Raw genomic sequence first — 23,990 nt, 5'->3', positions numbered from 1 at the left:
GCCTCTGTTTTATAGACTGAACCAGGTGGGCTTCCTTACCTGGATACGTGGCCTCGAGCTTCTCCAGCTTGCGCAGCCTCTGTCTAATCTCTGGAGTTATTTCTGCAGCCGGCTTGGAAGCACCAGAGTCCGGCTTCTTAGAGGCAGCAGCGGAAGCGTCTCCAGGGGCATCTTGCGTCTTGTCGTTCGTAGGATCTTTCTTGGCAGATCGAGCCTCGGAACTCTTCTCGTCCGAGCCATTGGATTGGGTAGAAGACTTCTCATCGGTTGAGTCCTTGTCTACGGGGGGTTTCGGGGTGCCAGATCGGCTCGGCTCGTCGCTGTCGTCGATTACGAAGGCGGCCTCAAAGACAGCAGGATCGGGGTTGGGCGCAGCATCAGAAACATCGGAGGATTGCTTCTTAGCACGGGATCTCCTAGCAGGCGAGGCATCGCCCTTACGCGACGAGGTCGAAGCGGTTCGAGATAGTGAGGAGGATTCCGGGTTCTGACGGGCCTGCTCCTCGGCGATGGTGCGGTCGATGACGCCTCGGAATCGCTGTAGAGAGGTCGCATTAGTTACTGGCTCGTAGTTACAGTGGGGAGGGAAGAGGAGGGATATAGACTGACTTGCAACATTATGGCGGCTCTCGTTGGGAGATCACAGCCTCGTGAAGCTTACGTTGCAATCGTAGCGTCCCGTCGTCGTTGGGGATGAAAGGCGAGGTGGCGCATGCAGCGCAAACGAAAGAAGGGACAGCAACTGAAGAGAAATCAAGAGTTGCAGGAAATGGAAATAGCTCGAAAGAGCACGCGCATGGCGCTCGTGGTGAAGATTTGGGGATTAATGAGAGGGAATACGTAGGGAAAGGAGATGGGTTCGTTCGTTCAAGACGGATTGGATACGTACACGTACGTACGGAGTACCACCAGGGTAATAATTCCGGACGAGCGAGCAGATCAGCAGCCGCCAGGGTACCTACCGGGCTGTGCTAGGAGGGTTTTTGGCACCTGGAAGGATTCCATCCCCCTGTGGCTAGTGCTCACAGTGGCTGTCGCAGTGGCTGTCGCAGTGGGTTACAGGGGAGGGAGGGAGGAGGAATGGAACCTAACTAACCTTGTCAGGTGTGGCTTGACGCTCACAGCTGAAGTGGGTGCGCTGTGCGTGCTACGTACAGCACTGTACCTCCTTCCCTGTCGGACCCTCTCTTTCAGGTCAGAGGAGAAGCTGCCCTGCATGCGCATGTGTCTTCCCTGGATGAGGTCACTAAAAGTAGCTACGTAGGTACTATGTATATCCACGTCTACCGTAGGCTGTGCGCACACCTGCACTTTCGCACTTCAAACACATCACCTCACTTCACTTCACTTACTTCACTTCAACTTCAATTCACCCCCAGCACAAAAGGCCACGCTCATTCAGGACCCTTACAGCGCCTACGTCAGGCAGTGCTCTTCTTCTTCTCCTTCTTCTTCTTGTTCTTCATCGTCTTCTTTTTCCTTGCCCTGCTACAGTTCTTTCCTAGGTCCCTTCATCCCCTCCTTTGTACCGAGTTCCTATTTGTCGTTTCCTTTTCGTCAGCTCTCCAGCAAGTCGTCACACAGAGACTCCCGAAGCTTCTCTTTTCCCAACACGCCCACGCAACACACCGCGACCCCGCGCCTCGCGCTTTTGACTTTACAAAATGGCCATCTGGCCCTGGAGGGTTTGTCACTCTTACACGCAAGCGACCAGTCCCAAAGGAATACTGTAGCTAACGGAGCTCCCTCTTTCTCGCAGGGCGACGATTCGTCAACCGCCTCATTCGAAAAGACCCTCTCCACCCTGTCGACCAAAATCACCGACACTCAATCTCTCCTCGATCGTGTTCGCTCCAGCTCCCGCCGCGCCCGAGTCCTCTGGACTCTCTACCTGTCTTTCGCCTACCTCGTCTATACCATCGTGCTGCTCCTCGTGATCGGGTACAAGAACCTCGGTGCCTATGAGTGGACCGGCTTGGTCGGAGGCCCTGTCCTGTATGATATTCGTTTGCCTACCCCGTCTTCCGACCTAGTGCCTCCCAGCTAACGTGCGCTTTCCGAATTGCAGCATCTACCTGACCCGCACGACCCTTGACGCCTTCTACACATTCCGCATCGAGAGCCTGACTGCCAACCTTAAGGAATATCAGCAGGAGCGCGAAAAGACGATCAAAAAGCTCAAGGATGCCACCAAATACGACTCCACCATGGAGCTGATCGAGAAGTACGGTGGGCAGGAGAGTAGGCCCAAGGGCAAGAAGAAGGGAACCGGCGATGGCGACGGCGACGACAACCCGCAGAAGGGCAAGAAGGGCAACGCTGCGCCAGCAGCCTCGAACCGAACTCGGATACCACCCCCTGCCACGGCCAATATTCAACGAAGAGACGGTCCCGCGGTGCCCTCTCGGAACCAGATGGAGCCCGGCGCCGAGTTCGCTCCTAATGCCGAGTTCGCGCCCTCCGCCTTCCCCGGCGGCCAGGCACCTCCGTCACCCACGGGTTACCCGCAATACAACGCGACCCCCTCGGAACCGCATTGGTACGATCGCATCTTTGACGTACTCCTCGGCGATGACGAGACAGCCGTCAAGAATCGCATCGTTCTCATATGTCACTCTTGCCGCCTCGTCAACGGCCAGGCCCCCCCAGGCACCAAGACCTTATCCGATCTGGGACCATGGAAGTGCATGTCCTGTGGCACCCTCAACGGCGAGCTCGACGAAGGCAAGCGCATCGTTAACGAGGTGCTAGGTCAAGCTGCAGAGCACGCCGCAGTGAAGCAGGAGGATACTACCGACGATGACGCGGAGGATGCGTCGAGTGATGACGTCGTAGATGTAGCCAAGGAGCACATTTTAGAGGAGGTGCAGCAGGAGTCAAACGATGGGCCCGCGGCAGCAGTGAGGAAGCGTCGCGGTAAGGGTAAGAAATAGGCTTGAGTGGACCGGAATGTAATGAAAAACATACGACGTTGGCAACGTGTACGGGTACCTTTTGGCGTCGAATGTATCTTGAATCCTTTCTACGCTATATAATTCTCTTTGACTTCCTTGACAGTTTCGCCATCAACGACTAAACGCAGAAGCAAGAAAGCCAAACGGTTGCCATCGTCCAGTCAGGCCTCCCTCCTTTTCAACTCGACGCCTTCAGAATACACGGAGCTCTCTTCCCGACAACGACACCATCTCCCATGTCCCTTAAGTCACATCGATCCCCCCATAGCGTGCCCCTTCTCGTCACATCTGTCTCATGCAAAGGTAGCGGACAGACATGCCCACGAGATCATAAAACGAGAGTCATCAAAACAGTATCAAAAAAGAATCATGCCCGCATAGTCTATCTATAGCTTTGCTTCTGCCTTCGCATCCCATCCCATCCCAAAATCAATATCCCTTTGATTTCCCCATCCCGCTATCTCCGAGAATAGTATCTGCTTCTCATAGTGTGCTCATCCGCTGCGTCTCTTGTTTGTCATTCCCTTGTCGTAAAGAAGCTTCCCATCGATATATCAGAATCAGGCAGCACGTCTGGCTTTGTATCTGCCCGTACAATTCAAGAAGGTGACAATGGTCTTGAACAAGACAGCAAAAAAAAAACAAGCAAGAGGTAACAAGACAGACTGCGCTGTTCTTCGCTTCGGGCACATAACCAGGTCAAGAGGTATCTCCCAAAAAGACCAAGATACCGAGATTCAAACAAGCTGCGCAAGTCCTCCAAGAGAGACCCACCATTGTGCTTCTTGATACCTTTGGTGTCCGGCTCGTCTCTGTCCGCGACTTCTTGAAGCGTATCCCGCCGTTTATCGCTTTCTCACTTCCGTCGCCCAGCCATCGATGCCATCTCCACGTGAGCCAACTTCCAGGCCCTCAATCTTCAGGCCCTTCATTCCCGGCGTGTCATCCAACCATATGTGGCCTGCCATGCCGCCTGCGTTGGCACGCTTCTCAGGCACCAGCTCCAATTTTGGAGTCAGGAAATCCGCGATGCGCTTCGCCTCCTCCTCTTTAAAGTGGTACTTTTCCCTGAGCACGTCTGGCAGAGCCCAATGCCGAAGGCGGTGGATGTTGCGCAATTCTCCCTTTCTGTTAAAAATCTCCTGGCTCCACTTACCGCTAAGACATAGCGACTTGGGAAACGGCCCAAGCAATTCGATAATCTGGGCGATATGGTCGTCGTCTTTACCGTACTTGGTGCCCGATTGAGGGTCGAAGAGATAATCACCCGTGATGAGCTCAAACACCTAAACGCAAAAGTCAGTGAATTTCTGTCTCGTGCAAGACCGCACCACGCGTGGGAGGGACATCAACTCGTCCTGGGGTTGTCATACCATAGCGGCCATGCTCCAGACGTCAGTGCTAGCACCCCACTTGGCACCCAGAATCACCTCGGGTGACCGATATTGCCTTGTCTGGATGTCGTTGGTGAAGTGGTGGTTGGTCCAGCAGGCATTGCCCAGGTCCGCAATCTTGACGCTGATAATGTCGAAGGCGTGAGCGTCCTCGGCCTTGCGCTTCTCGCCTGTGGATGCAGATGGCGAGTTCGACTTGTCGAGGGAAATGCCCGAGACTTCTCGGCTAAGGAGATCCCTGTTAGACGTAAAGTTAGCTCCATTTCAAAGACCAAGATATTGCCATGTGGTGTTCTTACGCAGACTTCTCTCGCTGCTTCTGGGAATCTTCGGCCTTCGGGGAGGAGTCCTTAGACTTGTTGCCTGTTAAAGCGTGCGGTTAGTTGAGTGTACTTTCGGGGTTTACACCGCGCCGGGACCAGAACCAGAACCAGAACCAACGCAGTAGGACTAGGGGGCGCGTAGCGGGCGTGAGGGGAGACATACCTTCGTTGAGCACGCCAGCAAGGCTAGCATGTCCGGCTTGGGAGGGAAAGAGGTTGGTGTGGTTGAAGCTGGTGTTGAGGGGTGAGGGCAGAGGCTGACTGCCTGTGATGAGAGTCCTCCGGCGGCGGCGGCCATTGCGGTTGTTCTCTTTGTCGGGGGTCTCGGGCTTGACGACGCGCTTGACGATCTGCTCGACATCGCCAATTTCGATGAGGACGTTTTCGGGCTTGAGATCGGTGTGGATGATACCGCATTCGCGGTGGAGGTAGTCGAGGCCGAGGAGAACCTGCTTGGTGATCTGCTTGACGAGGGGCATGGGGATACCACGGTGGTTCCAGCGCTTGATCAAGCCGAGCAGGTTCTCGCCCAGGACCTCGAACACCATGCAGACGTGGGTGCCATTGGGTCCCTTGTGCTCAAACGAGTCGAGGAGGCTGACGACATGCTTACGGCCGGGATGGTCAGGTTTGGCCTGGACAATCTTATTGAGAAGTTTAATCTCGTCGATGGCTGTCTCGGTGTAGTGGGCGGCAGAACGGACGACCTTGAGGGCGACGTGCTTGCCACTGACATTGTCGCGGGAGAGCCAGACGGTGGAAAAATGGCCCCAGCCGAGCTTGCGCACGACAGTGTATTTGCCCTCCTTGAACTTCTCGCCGACCTGGACGGGGTGGTAGCCGCCCTTGCAATAATCTTCGGAATCCTCTTCGTCGGCAGTGTTCTCGGCGGCGTCGTCGACGGATGAAGATGATGGGGAGTGTGTCATCGCTGACAATTGATGGGATCTGTGGAGCGGAGTAGGCGTTAGCAGGGTTGGCTGGAACGGTTATCGGAGGAAGAAGAGGAGGAGGATGAAGGCGAAGATGAAGGCAAAGGCACAGGGGCGAAGCGAAGCAGCATGACAAAGCAGCTGCTGCGGTTGAGTGATGCTTCAATGGGATGAAACCATCGCGAACGTGTGTCCTGAGTCTCTGGTGGTGGCCACGGTAGTGGGGGGGGCTTGGCCGGATTGGGGTTGGGAAGTGGAAATGGCGGGGAAACAACCATCCAATGTTGATTCTGCTGCTTCGTTCTTTTGCTGCTGCTGAGCGGCAAACAAAGTGCAGTAGATCAACAACAAACGGTGGTGGTACAATGATAGACACCGCCGCGTGGGGGGGCGGGGGAGGGAGAGCAAGGGAGCGGGCAGGGAGCGGGATAGGGAGCGGGATAGGGAGAGGGCCACCTTGTCTTGAGGAAACTCATTGCGTCTCTACATGGCGCAGCTCGCGCTGGCGGCCGACACTCCTAAGTGATAGACGCGCTGTGGGTTTTTTTTTGGTGAGGTGGTGATAAACAGAGAGAGTCGGCCAGGCGGGCCAGTGGGCGACAGCGGCGGGGGGTAGGCGAGTGAAGAAGAGAAAGAAGAGTGGGGGAAGACGAGCAATGTTTTGCTTCCTCTCCGGTTGCTGGGGCGGGCTGCGCGCGCGCACGACGCAAAAAAAGCGACAAGCGACAGCCGGTGGACGGGATGCAAAAGGAGAGAAAGAAAGCCCGAGGGGAGGCGGAGGGGAGAAGAGATGCAAGGTGGAATGTGAGATTTGGGGGAATGCGGGATGCGGGACAGACGATGGACGATGGTTGATGACCGCTGGGACGCTGGGACACTGGGACGATGGGGACGCTGGACGGACCGTGGATGGATGCGATGAACGAATGGGGGGCTTGAGTGGGTTTGCTTGGGTCAAAACGGGACCATGGCGGCTGCAGGCGGTAACAGGGCGGAGGATGCCACTGCTAATAGGGCCAAGGAACCAAGGAACCAAGGAACCAAAGACCAAGGGCCGCCGCGGCGAAACAATGACAGACACACTCCAGACACGGAGCGTCCCGTCCGACGACGATCCCTTGCCGCTCGCTTCGTCTCGTCTTGCTTGCTGGTCCGTTTGTGCTGTGCCGAACCAGCCAACGCCCAGCTGCCAGATGCGATGCCAGATGCGAAATGCCAGATGTGAAATGTCCGATGCCCGATACTCCCCAAAAAGCAAACCCCAAACAGAAAGGATAATCAAAGGGGCCAGTGATGGATGGTAGGGCAGAATCAACACGATGCAGCAGCTAACAGTCGGTGGCGGGACCATCGTCACTCCAGTCAGGTGGTGGCAGTGTAATAGTGTCCTTGTGCAGGCAGGGACACCACCACCTGCACCAATCTTCACCAATCTTCACCAACCACCCGGTGAATCGGCTTCTTCGACACCATGTCTGGGTCCAGGTGGTGAGCTACTGACTGCACCACCCACTGCCACCGTCAACTGCCCAATCGTCAACTCGTCCGGTGGGTATATGACACCAAAAGATCAACGGGATGGATGCCCAAGACGCACACCAGACCCCGAACTTTCAAGGTCCGTCAAGTGCCTGCAGCAGATGGAGGGAGTCCACACTCGTTTCCACCCACTCCATCCATCACTTGCCCTGTGACGTGATGCCCCCATTCCCTGAGCTAGCTGTGCAGTGCGGTCGCTCTCTTAATCAGGCTCGGGTTCGGGCCTGAGCTTGGGCTTTCCTTTGGGTACCCTGGCCCAAGCTCAGGCCAGTCGCAGTCGGCGGAGTAGTAGGCAATAAGGCAGGCCCGGGGGCCAATCTCGTTCCCAATGTCGATGCCCGCCAACCTCTCTCCTGCCCATGCCCATGCCCGTGGTCTATGCCCATGGCCTTGCCACATGCCACGGACGGCCCGCCCAGCAACAGGGTAATCGGAGATGCAGAAGAAACCCAAGGTAAGAGGAGTCCGTTCTCCGCGGGCCTCGGAACGCGCCAGCCGCCTGAGCGCAAAAGGACAAAATTAGGCAGTGCTGCCGTTCAAGGAAAGAAACAGGAGCCCATCGTCAAAGACGAACGGTATGAATGGAAAGCGCAGAGCAAGGAAGACCGGGGATGGGGAAATCAAGCAACGACAAATAAACAAACGAAGCATGTTCAAAATACGTACCCAGGGGTCTGAGGGCCCGATCCCTCCATGGTAATGATGGGCTTCAGTCCATCCTTCTTGCGCTTCTTGGCTGCCAGGCTGCTACTGCTGTTGTTGCTGTGCCCATTGGTGCCGGCCGGTGATTCGGGCGTCGGCTGTTGCGCTTCGGGGGGTTGGCTGCCGTTCATGGCTGTGGTGTTGCAGTCGCGAGTCCTCGCGCAATAAAATATTTAAGATCGAAGCGAAATTGAGCGATACTATCGCTCTCGGCACCGTCTCGACGAGCGTCTCGTCCTAGCACAGCAATCGAGCTCTGCGGTGCTGGTCTTGTCTAGGTGGGGTGAAGGAGGGGAAAACAGCACAGGCTGCTTATAAGTATTCGATTCGGCGCTGGTTCGATTGGCTTGGCTCACGATTTGTAGCGGCGCAATGATCGAATTCAACCCACTGTGCCTTGGGTGTTGGTTAGAGTGGTGGTGATCGTGGTGGCGGTTGTCGCCGATGGGAGCGGCGGTGGCGTCGATGGTGGTCGCGTCGCAAAAGTCGAAACTTGCGATGTGGCTGCGCAATCCTTCTGGGGACAATGGGCCGCTGAATTGATCGATCGATTGACTTGTTGATTGATGGTTTATGCTGGCGCTCCAGGCGAGTCGTGATCTATCGCAACGAAGACCTGGTGTGATGTGATGAGGAGGAGAAGGAGTGCGAGCACGGGGAATAGGTGGCGGGGCGGTCGGGGCCTGGTCGGTTTCGTCGGACGAGTCGTTAGTTGAGTTACTGCACGGCACCAAAAGAAGCCGTCGTCGACGGGGTGCTAGTAGCTTGCTTAGTCTAGCGGAGATCCCTTGTCGCAAATCGTCAGCTCAACAACAATACGCGCTGGTCGACATGATTGCCGCGCAAAGACAGGGTAGAACTGCAGGGAAGCTCGTCGCAAAAGATGCGATCTGGGTTAAGACAAGACAAGCCGTCAAAGAGGCGATGTACAGGCAGAGAGGCAAATGGGGAGAGGGGATGCGTTCTTCGCGTAGACGGATTGAAGGGGGACTTTGGATGTGGGGATGGTGATGGGGACGGTGCAGACAGTCTGCGTGGAATGGGCTCGGGCATGATAAAATTGTCCGCATCCAACCACGAGGAGCAAGGAATAGATAGAGGCACCCAGACGGCACCCAACTGGGAGCTCGGGGAATAAGCAGTAAACGAAAAGGATAGATGTGGTGACGGAACGGATGCGACGCTGATAATGTCATTTCTATGCCATGTCCTTCCTACTTGGAGATCCGAAGACGCCCAGGCGGCTGAGACAGGCCCCAGACAAGTCATCCCGATACATCGAAAGTGTACCGCAAGACGCGCTTTTTAGTAGAGAGGCAATCGGAATTGGGGGATTGGGGCAGGGAGGCGTTTGCGGCTTTTGCGACAACGGCGCCACTGGAGGGGGATCGGGATGGTGGATGATGAGGCTCTTGCCCGCAGACAATCGAGAGGGACAAAACAAGAGTCGCAGCACAGAGGTACAACAAGGAGACTCACCAGGAGAGGATTGGCCGTCGACGCCAATGGCTGAGAGAATACCCTGCCACAAACAATATGTACAAGGAGCAAAAGATGGGATGATAGTTTAATGATGGGGATGGCGATTTGGAGAAGGGGGAGGAAGAAGATTTCGGAGCCAAGATTTTGAAAGTGGGAAGGACCCGACTTGTTTCTCTCCACCATCAAACAAACCTGATGCAATTGGAAGGACGCCGCTAGGAACGGGCTGCTGATTAGGACATTCCCTAGCAGCCAGCAGTGGCCAGCGGCAACCGGCCGTCGCAGCATCCGGCAGTGGTCGTTGGAGCTACCGTCTAGCTGTACCTTATCCAGTGTCACAGCAGCAACCGGAGTACATTGGAGCTGGCGCCTGATGGTCACAGATTCGGGAGACGTCAATGTGACCAGAGGTACCTTGTTTATCAAAGATACATGATAACACCCCCATCCCCGACACTGTAACCACTTGAAGGGTTTTTAAATGTCTAACCCCTTCTGTGTAATGCACGACAAAGACGCATGTCCGATCTCCTCCGTCTCTCGTCTCTTCATGTTTACCCGTTCATTCCCTTCCCGCATGCCTCGCTACTTTGAGTTGTTGCTCAGACAAGCTCACTGCTCCCCAGCGTCCATCAAGGGACGATAGTGGACCATGATCATAGGGCTACGGTACCTATAAGTCCACTAAAACAAATCCCCTGTAAGAGATGTTCCACACAGCGATGCTCTCATCCTCCATGGGTCAAGGACCGTCTTTCTGGTCTCTCCATTCCTTGAGCTACAAATGCACCAAAAACATATCAAACACGGAACACATCGAAACAAATACACCATGTTTCTATCACCGGCTTGAAATCTTCCATTTTCCGTGCATCTGCTTGCAACCTTCAGCTCGCCTGCGTCCATGGTGCGACTCTTCAACTGCATCTGTGGCACTCGGTATTCCCTAAACTGGACCTGACGTCACTGCCAACAGGAAATCTACACCACCTCCACATGTGCCGCTTCATCCACAATCAGAATCGCCGTCGCAGTCACTGTCGCCATCGCCATTCAGCATATTTGCCTCATGCAGTCCTAGCATGCTCCAACGTCATTCCAGAGCATTCCGGACATAAACGCACTTGTGTGCCGTCCCAACTCGAGGCTCCTTGGTCGTATTGGGGGCTCGTTTCAATCTTCATATCCGCACTTATACCAACCCAAACCCCTCCCAAACGAAGCCTCACTTCCAAGGCAGGCCTCATGCACAGCCCCAACTTCTCTCACCCACCCACGTGTCGCTCAAGTAACGGAATGCGCCCCAAACCTAGTGTGGCCGTCTTATATCCTACACGAAAAAGCGCTCTAAGTAGCCCGGTCAAGGGTTCATTTGCCTGCCTTTGCTCCCCGATAGGCTCGCCTCTGGTGGTTGCACAACTGTAAAAAGCAGGGACCGAGGCTCCCGTCTGCGCCTTACTCCAAGTCATATGGCCTCATCCACCACCTCAGTTATGAATGCGCCAACTCGCGATACACCACTCGCGATGCCCACTGGCCCGACTCTATTCACATGAAAGCCGTGAGCTGCAGCCGCTCGGACCTGAGAGTGGCGGGACATAACGGGTTACACACATCACAGGACACACTCTCCAGGTTGAGCTAAGGTAAAAGACGGCTTGATGATAGCCGCCTCTTCCCTTCCTAGGTCACCTGTGCAATTTTCCGTCATGCACATACCAGTCACACCCTTGCAGCATCACTTCCCTTCCTTATCGCAAATTTTGCCTACAGAACGTAGCTTGGTTTCTCTTTATCAACCTCCGTTGTACTATGTAACAGAACGATTCCCGGTACGCCCCAAACGCCAATAACCTGGCACCTGCCAACACCAAGCCTCTGATGTCCTGGCCAATAGCATACAAACTGCACTCCTTTGGTGACGGGCTCTCGCTCACCCGCCTCCGGATCCACCACAATCCAGTTCTCAGTTCTTCTTCTTGCTCTTTTGGGTCATCTTGCGGAAAGCCTCCATGCCACCCGCGCCTAGAGGGCGATGGCCCATGCCTCCCTGTGGTCCATCGAAGGTGCTCTTCGGCGCAATAGTGTAACTCGATGGCAGGTTGGCCATACGAGCCTGGTTGTTGGTTCGGGCCGGTGCCAGGAACCGCTCCCGCTCGGCATCCCGTGCCGAAACTGCTGGGCGCTGGGTGAGGCTGAACTGCGAGTTCGTCTTCTGGCGTTGTGCCAACTTGGCGGCCCTGGATAAATGTGTTAGCCAGCCAAGTCGTGAAACGGTCGCCCGGGGATACATACTGGTAATCAAACTCGCGAGTCTCAATGTGTCGCTTCTTGTAGTCATCAGTCCGCTTCAGGATGGGCCGGCTCCACTCTCCCAGCAATCGCTGCGCCATTCGCTTGATGCTCGGCTCAGGCTTCTTGCTTCGAGTGTAGAAGAAGACCACCTTGCCAATACCGCTGCTAAGGAGCGTCTCCTTCTCAACGTTCAGTCTGGTGAGCGCCATAAAGATGTCGCGTTGGATATTATAGGCCGGGAGAGATCCGTCGTTGAGGGGCTCGAGGAAGAATTTGACGTGCTGAAGGAAATTGGTATCGGGGTCCAGCACCGCGTGTTGCACATTGTTGCGGTTAAGAATGGCTGTGACTTCGGGCAGCAGCTTGAGCTTGTGAAGAGCCGGTTGGCCGGCTTCGCGCGCCTGGTTATCAGCCTGACACGCGCGCTCCATCTGGACCTTGAGGTCCGCCAGCTGCTCATCGATCTCGTCTTCGAGGTCCTGCAGGGAAGCGCATATTAGCAACTGTCGTCATACTCATCGGGGACCCGACGCAACTCACAATCTCATCCTTCTTTCTGCGCTTGGGGCCGCTGGGCTTCTTGATGGCGGCATCCAGTGCGCGATCGATTGCCCGTTTTCTTTTCTCCTCGGGGCTAAGGTGGTCTTCATTCTCTGGCTCAGGCGTGGCAGGCTTAGCCCGAGGGCGACGCTCACTGTCTCCGGTGCGCCTCGACCTCCGCGCCGTCTTGCCTGCCTCATCCGCGCCATCATCCATGGGAGCATCATCGTCTCGATCGCGGCGTTTCTTCTCTCTGCGACCCTCTCGGGGCTTCTTGGCAACCTCCCCGTCCGCGCGCTTTCGCTTGGTCGCCTTCAAGGTACGGGCGATATCTTCGTCAATGTCGACGGGCCGATCTTCAATGTTGGCGGTTTCGGGGTCGTAGTCCTCGAACTGATCCTCGTCGATTTCAGACAGCAGTTCGGAATCCTTGTCGGAGTCCGCCCCGGCGTCCTCGTCAAACTCGCGTTCTCGGCCATTATCGACGGGTTCGTTGGCTGGCGATCCAACCGGGGACTCGTTGTCGGACATGATGTCGAGTTGGCAAGGGGTTGGTGCCGATTATGGAAGATAGAAATACGAACCCCGATGGTGCCGCGTGAATAAGAGCCACGCGTAGAGTTGCTGGTGGATGAGAGAAAGATTTCTTTGGGCAACTCTGTAAACTATCACGGAGCTTCAACTTTCTCTGGCCGGGCCTTGTTTGAGCCGCGACAGAGGTTAGGCGCACCCCTGCAGCTGACCTAAGCAGCGTCCACTTTTGTCCAGCCTCAGGCATAAACTTATTTGTTTACTTTGGGATTGGTTGCCATTGACGATTGAGCATGCCAACGAGCCAACTTGATGGGTCTGTGGATGCGGACATCTGCACAGGTCAAATCCACAACCTTTGGCATCCCCAACAAGATCGCAGTGGCCATCGCAGCCGAACAGGCTTACAGCAACCATGGATCGCCGGACTTACGAAGGCCCCATGGACTGGGAGTACCAGGGCAGTGGCGCTCTGGATCCCACAAGTCCCTTTACACATGCCGCCAAAGGCGGCTCGCAAAATGGTTGGTAAACGGTGGCCTCAGCCGCCAGCTGCGACAGTCGACGTTGACAGCTGGCGCAACATGGCAACCGCTGGCTAACCTGCCTTACGCAGTCTTCACTTCTCCGTCGAAACCCTTGTCGCGACCAAACCCTTTTGCCAACCTAAGTACGCCCATTAAATCTCATCTCCCACCTCCGCAGACATCCTCCTTCACACCGCAACTACCATCCAGGGCATCCGCCCCTGCCTTCCGAAATCCCGCCTTCACGACACCTCGAAAACCCTTCGACGAGCTAGTGCTGTCCGAGGCATCCGGCGCCGAAGACAGTCCTGCCCTCACAGAGGTATCTGACTTCCCAAACGACACCCCGGAAACAGACCGCATGGGCGATGTTATCATGGGCGGAGCTTTGAGTCCATCCAAGATCGACAAGACTCTCCGTTATGGCAAGAATGTGCTCCCACCAAAGAAACATTCTTCTGGGAGAGGAGATATCCGTGGAAATCGAGAGCTTTCGGCGGCAGACCTTCTACGAAAGAGGAAGCGACACAACCTCGATAAAGACGTCGGCAGCGTGGCCCGGTATCGAGGCCAAGGATGGGATGATTCAGATGCCGATTCGGACAATAGCATCGCTCCACCGCTACAGAGCCGATCTCGCAGCAAGAAGAACAAGGCACCGCCAAAGGGCGTCATGGCAGCCCTCTTTCACATGCTGGATGAGCACCCGAATGCCCCCGATAACTTGTTCCGGTGGATCAAGTTCCTAGTCAACTTCTTCCTCATCTCCATCTTTGCGTATATCGGTTGGGCCATTGTGGACACGGTGCGGGGGGACATTCGCAGTGCCAACGAAGAAGCTCGCCTGGAGTTGATAGGCAAGATGGCGAGGTGCCAGAACCAGTACACGGTGAACGAGTGCTCCACGAAGGTCCTGCCAGCATTGGAGGACATGTGCAATGAGTGGTCTGAATGCATGATGCAGAATCCGGAATCCATTATGCGAGTCAAGGTCACGGCGAAGCAGATTGCAGAGATTATCAATGAGTTTTCTGAGGCAATGAACTTGAAGGCCTGGGTACGTGTCGCCCGCGGGTCGGCTGAAGAATTACAGAAGCTAACATTTGGATAGGGATTCTTCTTTGCCATTCTTGTCCTTTGCGCCTTTACGAACAACCTCACGCTGGGCAGACTTGGTAGTGACAAGGCTGTCCCAGCTCCCCCTTCGCAGTCAGCTGCTATCCATGACCCGACGATGCCTCCCGAGAGCGGCCCTGGGTTCATGTGGGTTCCAGTCCAAACTCCGAGAGTCAACCGACACGCGATGCTAGACGATGGAACGGACACGGATAGCTCGCCGCCGAAGATGAAACCGCTGCTCGCCGCGCCGTACACGCCATCGGGACGTCGAAGCCCGAGTAAGAGGGAGCGGTCACTCAGTCCAATCAAGTATGGGCGAAGTCCGAGCAAGGGAAGCTAGAGAACGGTCGAACGACAAAGAAAAAGGAGGATGGTAAAAATGTACAACAAAACGTAATACGGTATTCAGGATGCATACACGGCGCGGAGACATAGACACGTACAGATGAAACGGTGAAACGACGGCTCGCTGTCCAGAGTTGTGGATCCAACCTGGCTGCCTTGTACAACGGTATCAATTGCGCGGCACGAACACATTCGACCGAGGCGATTTCAGAATATAGCCTCGCACCAAGTGAATTAAACTGGCACATCGTCCCAAACCAACGTCATTGACCAGGTAAAGCAATCTTGAACAGACGAGGAGATGACGTATAGTGGGGTATTGCAGAGGGGCAGCGCGAGGGGAAGCCAAACCGCTACATAGACTCGGCCGGTGTTAGAAGTATTCTCGTGGGATGCCAGAGACTGGTGGTTAGAATGGATCGAGAGTCTCAACTCTCAACGTAAGTAAGATGGCGCGCATTACGGACCGCGAAGTTGTGACTCGCTTAGCCTAGTGTACCAAGAGTTCGCTTAACACATGTCGCGGCGAAATGGACAAGGCCCACGTCGATCATCCTACCAACGCGCTCATGGCATTGGCCGTGTGGTGTGGCTTCCCGGTAGAAGCCCACTGACATCATTTACATGAATGTCCCATTCAAGGACCGACTTCCTCATGTCAGGCCCTGCCGGCCGGAGGAAAACATTTATGGCTGTCTAGGGCTGGAAGTGTGGGGATGGCAATGAGGTTTGCTATGCTTGAGTATCGCGAGGTGCCAGGAGTTCCAATTGGGGGATGGACGGAGGCGGGCGCAAGGCATTTGCGTCTTCCAAACCGTGAGGGGGACTGACCAGATGACAAAGATCAGGCGCGAGGTCGGAGCTGTGAACGACGTGGGATAATATTCATAAGATGTGACTTGAGGCAATCGTAGCGCAGTGGGAGAGTGGAGGAGATGAACGTATGGTGTATAAGTCAACGTTGGTGGCTCCAATGTTGGTGAAGGGATCAAAGCAGACAGGCAAACAAAGAAAATACCCTCTAATACCTCGAAAAGAAATGAAAGAAAACCCTCTCGGGAGCTACTCCGGCTGGGATGGCTGAAAAGAGAAGCAACATGATGCATGATGACGATGGGCGAGCTTGCGAGCAGCCCCATAACTTAAGTATCCCATGTCCAGCTTCACTCACCCACCCGCAAGCCACCACTCGCAAAAAGCAGCTTCTTAACCACCCACCAGGGGACTTCCCCTGCCCCTAGGAATCGCAATAACCTTCCAGCGGCATTCCCGACAGTGCGCTAGAACGATGCGCCACAAGAAGAAGCCCTACGTCGCAACACTTTCGCTTCTTGAGTCGGGGCGAGGACAAAGGTTGGCGAGCTCGGCCGCGCTTCTGCCGTCTTGATACCTCGCCCACTTGGAAAACCTACCGCCTCCTCTCTTTCTACACTTCTCCTCCACGTCAACCGGCCGCGGCGACGGGCATGAGAAAAGGCACACCTCCCTCTCTCTGCCCATCTCCTTTTATTCGGCGCAAATTTCAGTATTCTTGCTCTTCGTGCCTCACTTCTCCTGTTCCTCCCCGTTGCGGATCGACCACCTCTACTCGTTCACGTCTTCAATGCCGCGCGAACCCGCCAGCCTAACCGCCCGACGCAATTCTCACGACTTCTGCCACCACCACTCGATCTAACCCGCCCAATTGCTCCAGCTCCTGGGGGGTTACTCCGCGATCCCTCTCGCTCCACCTCCTCTGCTTCAACTCTTGCGACATCTGAAGCCGCGCTACCGAAGCAGACCCCGCCAACACCAACAGCTCCAGCTCCAGCTCCCGCACTCTGCACCCCCCGCCATCCCTCCGCAGCATGTCAGGTTGCGTTCCTCCCGTCGAAGCCATCGCCGACCCGCCGAGACCTAGACCTTCCCCAGCTCCATCGACCTGACGCAATCTGCGAATCGACCGTTCATCCTCGAGCCCCCAGCGACCCCTCGGCCGGGTCTGAGACGCGATGGACGACGACGACAACACAAATACCCCCGGGGCGGGACCGAACCAGCAGGTCAGCTCCTCAAGTGACACGCCCCAGGGAGCGTCGGGGGCGCAGTCGCAGGGCAACCCAACCCCCAACTCAGCCCAGTCCTCCAACACGCCCTCCTCGGGACCGGTCATGGCCAATACTCAGCACTCTAAGCGACGCCGTGGGCTTGGTGTGGTGACGCCCAATGCCTGCACAGAGTGCCGTAAGAAACGAGCAAAGGTACGTGCTGTTCTTGTTGTAGCATACCATGCCTTTTGCTCTTCGTCGTGAATCCTCCATCGCTGACAAACTCGTGCCATCTGCAGTGTGACGGTCAAAATCCCTGTGGGCGGTGCAAGGCCCAAAAAGATATCGAGTGCATCTACGAAGTTCCTGTGCGCCACTCAAAAGAAAACCTACGGGCCGAGATTGAGAACTTGCGACTCCGACAACGTTCCAACGACCAGGTCTTTGCTGCCCTGGCCCGCCCGGAGCTCTGGGAGGAGGTCCTGTCGCGCCTCCGAGGTGGTCAGTCTGTCGAGAGCATCTCGGAATGGCTGGGTGGCTCCCTGCCCTCTGGCGGGGGCGCCGTGCCATCCTTCGCTCCGAGGCCAGAGCCTTCCGCTTCTGCCCAGGCGGCCGGCTTTCCCGGTGGCGGCCTGGGCTCGTTGGCTGCCATGAGCCTCGGCGTCAACCCGGGCTCGTCACAACAGCCCGGAGTAAGATCAGAGATGGGTCGAAATAGCCCGTGGCAGTTCTCTTCTCAGAGCCAGTCCGGGTCTACGCGGAGCAACTCCCATCCAGATGCCATGAGCTGGTCGACCGATATTCGAGGCCCTCCCGAGTCTCAGGTGGGATCATGGGCAGAGGGCATACACCCGGACACACTGTCTGACGGTCTCCCAAGATTCCGGGGCCTCGAACAGGTCCTATCGCCCTTAAATGATCCTGAAATGTCATCTCCGTCCTCCTCGTGGACCAGCATCACTAGCGACATCAATCTAGTTCAACATCTCCTCGCCCTCTACTTCTGTTGGGAGTATCCCACCTTTGCATCCCTCAGCAAGGAACATTTTCTCCAAGACTTCCAGGACGGTCGACACCGCTACTGCTCACCCATATTGATCAACGCCCTCCTTGCCCTAGGCTGTCGCTTCTCAACGCAGCCCATGACACGAGCAAACCCAAACGACCCCTACTCATCTGGTGACCACTTCTTCAAGGAATCCCAACGGCTCTTCCACCAGGAGACAGATCACCACACCCTAACCACGATTCAGGCACTTGGAATCATGTCGATTCGAGAAGCCAGCTGTGGCCGAGACTCTGAGAGTTGGTACTATGCAGGCCAGAGTATTCGACTGGCTATTGAGATGGGCCTACACCGCATTCAGGATGAAGGAGATGAAGATGAACTAGCTGTGCAAGCGGCAACATTCTGGGGGGCTTTTGCGTTAGACCAGTGAGTCCATGATCCTTAACATATACTGTACCCCTTTCTGACAGTTTAACCCTCAGCGCTTGGTCTCTTGCTACCGGCTCACTACCACAATGCTCCTGCTTTCCTCATCTGCCACCTAAGCCCGCCATAATAAGTGATATCGAAGCGTCCCTTTGGGTGCCCTATACCGACGACGGTAAGCTTTGGAGTATCATTCATTTGCCCAGAAGCAGAGCTAACGAAGTACAGGTGCTCCCCTGCAGCGCTCTTGTGAGCAGCCGTCTAATGTACGCTCAGTCTACAAGTGCTTTTGCGAGCTTAGCGAACTGGTTCACCAGTCTCTGTATATCCTCCATTCTCCAGGACGACCTCTGACAGCAAGGGATCTTTTGAGCATTTACACACAATACCTAAACTGGTACGATCGGATACCAGAGGTGTTGCGGCTGGGGCACAACTTTACCCCAGCAGTACTGTTTGCTCAGTAAGTCATTTCGCAACTTCTTTCAGGAAACGGTGTGGAGGTCAAATGACTAACTTCTTGAAGCATGTACTATCACTTTGCCATTTTACTCCTATTCCGGCCGCTGATCAAACTGCGGATCATCGGCTCCAAGGTGTCACCACGCGATGTCTGCTCGCAGGCCGCTGACGCCATTCAAGGCTTGCTGAAATCATACTCTCAGCTCTATACGTTACGCAGAACCCCATCCTTCGTACCCTATTTCGTCTTGACATCGGCCATCATGCACCTAGCCATTGGCGCCACGAACATTGACACCAGCTCGGATGTCTCTACCCCCGATAAGATGGCGGCCGCGGCCAAATTCGACCCCCACGTAAAGGAAGCCATCCGCCAGGGCATAGCGGACCTCACTGAGATGGCGCCCTGCCATCACTTCGCCGAACAGGCGCTCAACATCCTACGCCACCTTGCCCATAAATGGGACATTGAGGTCGATATAAAGGGCGACACACTCACCAAGGAGGAGTACGACAGACTGGTTAAGCCAAACACGGGTAGCCTCAACTTCTTCGCGCCTAATATGCGGGAAGGGGATATCCTGTGCCATTGGGGGACAGGCAAGGTCCTGGCTGGAGGTGACGAAACGCCCTCGGTTCCCAAGACGGCGGACAGTATGGAGAATCCTCTGTTCTGGCCGTTCCCAATGCAGGGACGGCCAATCCTCCCCAGTGGTAAAGAGCTGGAAGATGCCGGCTTTGCGATTGTCTAATACACGCGCATTTCGCACATGCCAGAACCAAGCCCTCAATTCAGAGCGAAGGGGACATGCAAACGACGGAAGCGGCAGCTGGATAATCTCTACATAAGGAGCGAACTCCGGGGAGAGACTGGCACACGCCATGGATGCCTTGGGAAGCTATTGGTTGGGAGTGCATATGATTGCTTCTCGAAATACCCCAATTGTTTATTCTATTCCGCGGCATCTCGTAAGACACCATGGGGGCGGAAGTGGTCTGCTTTGGGTTGCCGTCACCCTTGTAAAGCATGTTTCCCAGAAGCTTGACAGGGTTATTTACAAAGAAACAAGGACCTAGGTGTCATATAATTACAGTATACGAGTAATATTATGTATTCACACTATTTACACACACGTCTCTAGTGCTCCTGAGTTGAAGACGAATGCCTCGCTAAATGGCCACCCGTGTTGAATAATTTGCTCCCAGATGTGAACTAATCGGACTTCAGTTATTGTTGAGCAGTAGGTTACAGGTTACAGGGACGAAACAAAACAAGTGGAAACAAAGTCTAGGATGATAAATGTACATTGTGAACCATGCCAAGCCACCGAGAAGGGATTGTGAGTTTTGCTATTCCTATACAGGCGCCAGCCCCGTCATCTAAACTTCCGCCAAGCCAATGTGCCTGGCACATGCAGTTGAATGATACTTTCTTGGGCCAAAGACTCAGGTTTACGTTAAATCTAAGCTGGTGAACAAAATACAAGTTATTCTTAGGAGATAAACGCTGAGAATAAGCGTCATAAAAATGTTATTCCCTAAGCTCTCCCTAAGCTCCTTTAAGATGTGCAATACCGACAATGACAGCTGGAACCGGCGAATGCTCTCGTGTGTGAGAATGAAAATCCCAAAAACATACCCTGATGCAATATTCAAGGCGTGTATCGTGAAGTTGAACATCATTCGTTGTTGTCAGACTGGTGAGTATAGGGTAGCCCAAATCCCAAAGCCAAATTTCAGATGCGAATAGTGCCTGAGGCATACGTCACATCCCGAGCTCACGGGCCGTGACGTGCCTCGGCATTGCGAGGGAACGAAGGAGCTCCCTAGTACGAATTATCCAACCATCAAATTGTCATCATCATCACCAGCAACAACGCCTTCGCACTATCCTCACGAGACTCGCGTCATGCTGCCGGCTGAGAACCGCCAACCGACGCCGCATTTAGACGACTGAGAAGCGCGCCAGCTCCTTACCCACGGCCCTTGGAGGCGCATCCCGACGTGATGGCTTCATCCTCGACGAACCGGCCGGCGGCTGCCTCGACCTCTAAATCGAAACCAAAGCCGCGAGCGTCGCTCGGCAGTATCCTGTCGATGCCCCCGCAATGGCTTTCCATGTACGACGAGTTTATCACCAAGAACGCCGGCCAAGTGTCGCAAATTGAGAGCGCCTTGCGCAGCTTGACATACATTATCCCAGGTGAGTAGGCTCTGCGAGCGCTCAACGTGCCCGGCCCCAGTCCCGGATGCACGGAAGGGAAATATTTAATGAAGAATCATCTCTAATACGAGATACTGCATCCAGGCCGCTTCCGCGACGCCGAAATCGCGTCCGAGTCGATCCATTCAGGCGTACAGCTCCTCTCACTCTACCATGATTCACTACTCCAGAAAGCACTCGCGCGATTGCCCATGACTTCCATCCCCTCGGCGCACGCGCGATACACCCGCTACTGGACGCAGAAGAGCAGCGCATACCGTCGGATAGCCATGCTGTTACAGATGGTCATTTACACGGAGATGCTGTGGGAAATGTCCGCTAAGCGCCGAGGTGGCGAGCGCTCCCGGTGGAAGGTGGTGGTGATTCTGGAAGCTATTAAGGCATTTTGCCGACTGCTCCTGATGCGTATCACGAGGTCGCGGCCCTTGGTCTCACCCGTGTTACCGGAACGGGAACCCATCCCCGAAGACAAGACACCCGAAGATGAGGAGGATGCGCTCGCGTTCCGCAGCGAGAGCGAGCTGATGGACGATGTCTCGGGAGATGGCTCCCAATCTGAGGATGGTGGGACGCAGACGCTGAAACCGCCGCACGAACGTGAGTGGGCCATGCCGAGGACGGGCATGAGCCTGCCATCTCTCCCGGTTGCCGGCGACATCAGCTCGTATCTGTTGGGCCGCGTCCTGACGGCTGATGACATCAAGCCAGCAACCAAGCTGCTCAACCAACTACAGGGGAGTAGCCAGGGCGCGGAAATGCTGCACATATTGGCGCCGTTGGTCTACGCGATCGCCATGGCGCGAAGTAGCAACAAGAAGTCATGGACGCCCTGGATGATCGGGCTGGCAGTCGAATACGCGGCCCGGCAGCTGCGGGACCGCGGGCTGCGTACCACGTCCCTGGAACGCGACGAGTGGAACAAGCGCGGGTGGTCGATGGCCTGGTGGGCGATGCGGGGAGCGTGCTACGAAAACGTTACCAAGGGCGTCATGGGTGGTGTCAGCAAGCGGATGCCAGGGTTCATCGCCGGGATCCTCGAAGACTACGAGTATCTCTGGGAGAACTACTACTTTAGCACGAGTGCGTAAAGCGGTGGCTACGCGACGCCATTGGGTGCCACATCTGGGAGGGCGGTCCTTCGGTAGATGGATGCGGGACTGTGACAGTGTCCGCCGGGTTGAGAATCTCCTTTTTTGTTTGGAATACACGGCCGTGCGATATCCTCAGCGCGGGCTTGCAACGGCAATCGGTGAGATCATGGAGTTTGGGGGTCAGCGACAGATATAATGGAGGCGTCAGCACGGACGGGCGGGCGGGAGACAGGGCCAGGCACGAAGGAAACTTCAAACACGAAGGGGCCGCTACGAGTGTGGCAGTGCTCCGCCGAGAACACATCAGCTCGCCTATGCCGGGCGTGCCTGGTGCCTTGTGCGTGGAATATTGGCGGCAGCAGAGTTCAACGGCGTGGGTAAAGAGACGATCATTTAGGAACATGGAACATTGAACATGCAGTTGTCCCTGGCATGGCACAGGCGAGGGTGCGCGCGGCTGAGCTCCTGAGCAGGGGCCGAGAAAGCCGGAGGTTTGACGTTCAGCACATGCACAGCACGCACAGCACGCAAAGCGCCAGGGCTGCGAGAGAGCCGCATATGGGAAGTTGGAGGAGCACTTGGTGGGCTGTTGTCCAACATGGGATGTGACGTGCAGCGCCATGGTGTTGGGTCCAGCCAGTTCGTTTTTGGCCCCCCCTCCAAATATCCTCCGAGACATTTTCTGTCCCGAACAAGCATCCCTCTGATGGGAAACGGGGGTGGGGATCGAATGGGGGACCCGGCTGGATTGTTTCCAGATGTTCTTCAGCACACCGGAACCTATTCCAAACCTTTCGCCAAGGGAGATACGGCTAAACAAATCGGAAGATACTGCTCCCGTTGTCTCAGATGGGGGATTGCTACGATCAACTTGGGCATAGCAGTGGCGCTACTTTTTCACCCGGCGTTGGTTTTGGTGGAGCTACTATGTTGGTTGATTACAAAAGGGGCCTTTTGCTGTTCCCGAGGTGGGGAGGACCGCGGAGATGGGCACCGGACAAAGAAAGAGGCTTGCCATTGACGAGTCGGAAAAAAAAATTGAGTTGAAACATGTTCAGCTTTGCGGAGCGAACACGAGGAGAAGATCGGGACCGGCCTAGAAAGTGGAGAGGCCAGTGCAAGTGCAATTGGAAGTGAGCGAAACAGACGGACGCGGGAACAGGGACGGGAGGAGACGGGGAATGAGGAAGAGCCAGAGATGGAAACAAAGACCGAGAGAGGAAGTGCGTGCATGAGAGCGCACTGCCGGTAAGGCAGCAGAAGCAATGCTGCAAGAAACAAATTAATGCCAACGACTGGGGAAGGAAACGTGATGATGAACACAGACAACAACAAACGGCACATTTTCCTTTTCCCTTTCTATTTTCGATTCACCTTTGCATTGTACAATACGTAGTAGCTATTATTATCACTGGTCTTAATTAAAAAACAATCATAACCATGGGTGCAACAAACAAAGGGCGCCACGATGGACAAGTTAGATTATGCGCGCTTCGGGTTGTACTACCACGGTGCTGTTGTACGAGTACACGATGTCTTGGATAAAATGAACTTTCATCTATCCCAACTCCGCTAAAGAAATTCTAAGTCGCCACTATCAGGCCATATTAATAAACATCAATCATAATACAGGATAAAATCTCTAAATCATATCTTGAAATATTATCAAGAAAATCATGGCCAGTCAGGGTTAATTGGGATATGTCGAGTGAGCTGGAGATTTGGGTGGCAGTGAGAGCCTGCCGCTTAGATACGAATCTGTTTGCAATTGACAACCTTTCTTGGCTGTGGTGTACGATTTCGGGTAGTTCCAGCTCAGACTATTCCGGAAATAGATTGCTCCTCGTCACGCCTTTGGCCCGTCCGAGTGGCTCAGGCTCACATGGCAACGCAACGCAATACAACAACGCCCAACTCAGTCTATCAAGTGGCAAGAGGGTCAGGAGTTTCGTTAGTCGCCCCCCGGCCGGGGTACCAGGAAGAGGGAGGGATTCGCTCCCATGGCTGGTTCTCGTGAGCGCGGGATGCAACGCTGAGAGAAAAAAAAACGCAATGACGAGGCATGGAG

At 55.1% G+C, this 23,990-nt stretch overlaps 10 protein-coding genes across 10 annotated transcripts; 4 read left to right on the top strand and 6 right to left on the bottom strand.

Moving 5' to 3' along the window:
• Positions 1 to 1,664: 1,664 nt before the first annotated feature.
• On the top strand, positions 1,665 to 2,933 carry BGZ61DRAFT_355781 (uncharacterized protein; the record flags this gene model as incomplete). The annotated part of the gene is made up of 3 exons (XM_046240738.1): positions 1,665 to 1,685; positions 1,760 to 1,995; positions 2,069 to 2,933. 3 exons carry the CDS (start codon positions 1,665 to 1,667, stop codon positions 2,931 to 2,933), a joined length of 1,122 nt encoding a protein of 373 aa, XP_046102978.1.
• Positions 2,934 to 3,572: 639 nt separating this feature from the next.
• Positions 3,573 to 6,045, bottom strand: BGZ61DRAFT_53924 (kinase-like domain-containing protein). The gene is made up of 4 exons (XM_046254768.1): positions 4,835 to 6,045; positions 4,648 to 4,711; positions 4,328 to 4,586; positions 3,573 to 4,240 (listed from the first exon to the last, which is right to left on the bottom strand). Exons 1-4 carry the CDS (start codon positions 5,598 to 5,600, stop codon positions 3,800 to 3,802), a joined length of 1,530 nt encoding a protein of 509 aa, XP_046102977.1. The 5' UTR covers positions 5,601 to 6,045; the 3' UTR covers positions 3,573 to 3,799.
• On the bottom strand, positions 5,839 to 7,237 carry BGZ61DRAFT_53956 (uncharacterized protein). Its single transcript, XM_046254800.1, has one exon. It carries the CDS (start codon positions 6,952 to 6,954, stop codon positions 6,076 to 6,078), a length of 879 nt encoding a protein of 292 aa, XP_046102976.1. The 5' UTR covers positions 6,955 to 7,237; the 3' UTR covers positions 5,839 to 6,075.
• Positions 7,238 to 7,319: 82 nt separating this feature from the next.
• On the bottom strand, positions 7,320 to 7,975 carry BGZ61DRAFT_479686 (uncharacterized protein; the record flags this gene model as incomplete). The annotated part of the gene is made up of 2 exons (XM_046249125.1): positions 7,320 to 7,641; positions 7,809 to 7,975. The coding sequence occupies 2 exons, from the start codon at positions 7,973 to 7,975 to the stop codon at positions 7,320 to 7,322; spliced, it is 489 nt and encodes a 162-aa protein (XP_046102975.1).
• Positions 7,976 to 11,292: 3,317 nt separating this feature from the next.
• BGZ61DRAFT_355688 (transcription factor IWS1) lies at positions 11,293 to 12,692 on the bottom strand (the record flags this gene model as incomplete). Its single annotated transcript, XM_046240729.1, has 3 exons — positions 11,293 to 11,566; positions 11,622 to 12,100; positions 12,162 to 12,692. 3 exons carry the CDS (start codon positions 12,690 to 12,692, stop codon positions 11,293 to 11,295), a joined length of 1,284 nt encoding a protein of 427 aa, XP_046102974.1.
• A 415-nt stretch (positions 12,693 to 13,107) lies between these two features.
• On the top strand, positions 13,108 to 14,678 carry BGZ61DRAFT_355052 (Di-sulfide bridge nucleocytoplasmic transport domain-containing protein; the record flags this gene model as incomplete). Its single annotated transcript, XM_046240681.1, has 3 exons — positions 13,108 to 13,216; positions 13,309 to 14,276; positions 14,331 to 14,678. The coding sequence occupies 3 exons, from the start codon at positions 13,108 to 13,110 to the stop codon at positions 14,676 to 14,678; spliced, it is 1,425 nt and encodes a 474-aa protein (XP_046102973.1).
• A 1,996-nt stretch (positions 14,679 to 16,674) lies between these two features.
• Positions 16,675 to 19,359, top strand: BGZ61DRAFT_355818 (fungal-specific transcription factor domain-containing protein; the record flags this gene model as incomplete). The annotated part of the gene is made up of 6 exons (XM_046240744.1): positions 16,675 to 16,923; positions 17,010 to 18,145; positions 18,202 to 18,320; positions 18,374 to 18,420; positions 18,463 to 18,608; positions 18,672 to 19,359. The coding sequence occupies 6 exons, from the start codon at positions 16,675 to 16,677 to the stop codon at positions 19,357 to 19,359; spliced, it is 2,385 nt and encodes a 794-aa protein (XP_046102972.1).
• Positions 19,360 to 20,725: 1,366 nt separating this feature from the next.
• BGZ61DRAFT_355257 (peroxisome membrane protein) lies at positions 20,726 to 21,919 on the top strand (the record flags this gene model as incomplete). The annotated part of the gene is made up of 2 exons (XM_046240693.1): positions 20,726 to 20,810; positions 20,916 to 21,919. The coding sequence occupies 2 exons, from the start codon at positions 20,726 to 20,728 to the stop codon at positions 21,917 to 21,919; spliced, it is 1,089 nt and encodes a 362-aa protein (XP_046102971.1).
• Positions 21,750 to 22,710, bottom strand: BGZ61DRAFT_53868 (uncharacterized protein). The gene has a single exon (XM_046254683.1). The coding sequence runs from the start codon at positions 22,599 to 22,601 to the stop codon at positions 21,903 to 21,905; it is 699 nt and encodes a 232-aa protein (XP_046102970.1). The 5' UTR covers positions 22,602 to 22,710; the 3' UTR covers positions 21,750 to 21,902.
• A 10-nt stretch (positions 22,711 to 22,720) lies between these two features.
• Positions 22,721 to 23,555, bottom strand: BGZ61DRAFT_53846 (uncharacterized protein). Its single transcript, XM_046254654.1, has one exon. The coding sequence runs from the start codon at positions 23,264 to 23,266 to the stop codon at positions 22,820 to 22,822; it is 447 nt and encodes a 148-aa protein (XP_046102969.1). The 5' UTR covers positions 23,267 to 23,555; the 3' UTR covers positions 22,721 to 22,819.
• Positions 23,556 to 23,990: the final 435 nt, after the last annotated feature.

Source organism: Ilyonectria robusta (genome assembly GCF_021365365.1).
Source record: "Ilyonectria robusta strain PMI_751 chromosome Unknown BGZ61scaffold_13, whole genome shotgun sequence".
Lineage (NCBI taxonomy): Eukaryota > Fungi > Ascomycota > Sordariomycetes > Hypocreales > Nectriaceae > Ilyonectria > Ilyonectria robusta.
The sequence above is the reverse complement of the archived record's forward strand: the minus strand, read 5'-3'. Positions and strand labels throughout refer to the sequence as shown.

Bases quoted from the DNA above. Each gene is read 5' to 3' on its own strand.
- BGZ61DRAFT_53846 (XM_046254654.1), bottom strand. From the start codon at position 23,266: ATGTGCCGTTTGTTGTTGTCTGTGTTCATCATCACGTTTCCTTCCCCA.
- BGZ61DRAFT_53956 (XM_046254800.1), bottom strand. From the start codon at position 6,954: ATGGTCCCGCCACCGACTGTTAGCTGCTGCATCGTGTTGATTCTGCCC.
- BGZ61DRAFT_53924 (XM_046254768.1), bottom strand. From the start codon at position 5,600: ATGACACACTCCCCATCATCTTCATCCGTCGACGACGCCGCCGAGAAC. The intron at 4,587-4,647 runs GTAAGAACACCA...TACGTCTAACAG, and splicing joins AAGCAGCGAGAGAAGTCTGC to GGATCTCCTTAGCCGAGAAG. The intron at 4,241-4,327 runs GTATGACAACCC...TTTTGCGTTTAG, and splicing joins TCTGGAGCATGGCCGCTATG to GTGTTTGAGCTCATCACGGG.
- BGZ61DRAFT_53868 (XM_046254683.1), bottom strand. From the start codon at position 22,601: ATGTCTCGGAGGATATTTGGAGGGGGGGCCAAAAACGAACTGGCTGGA.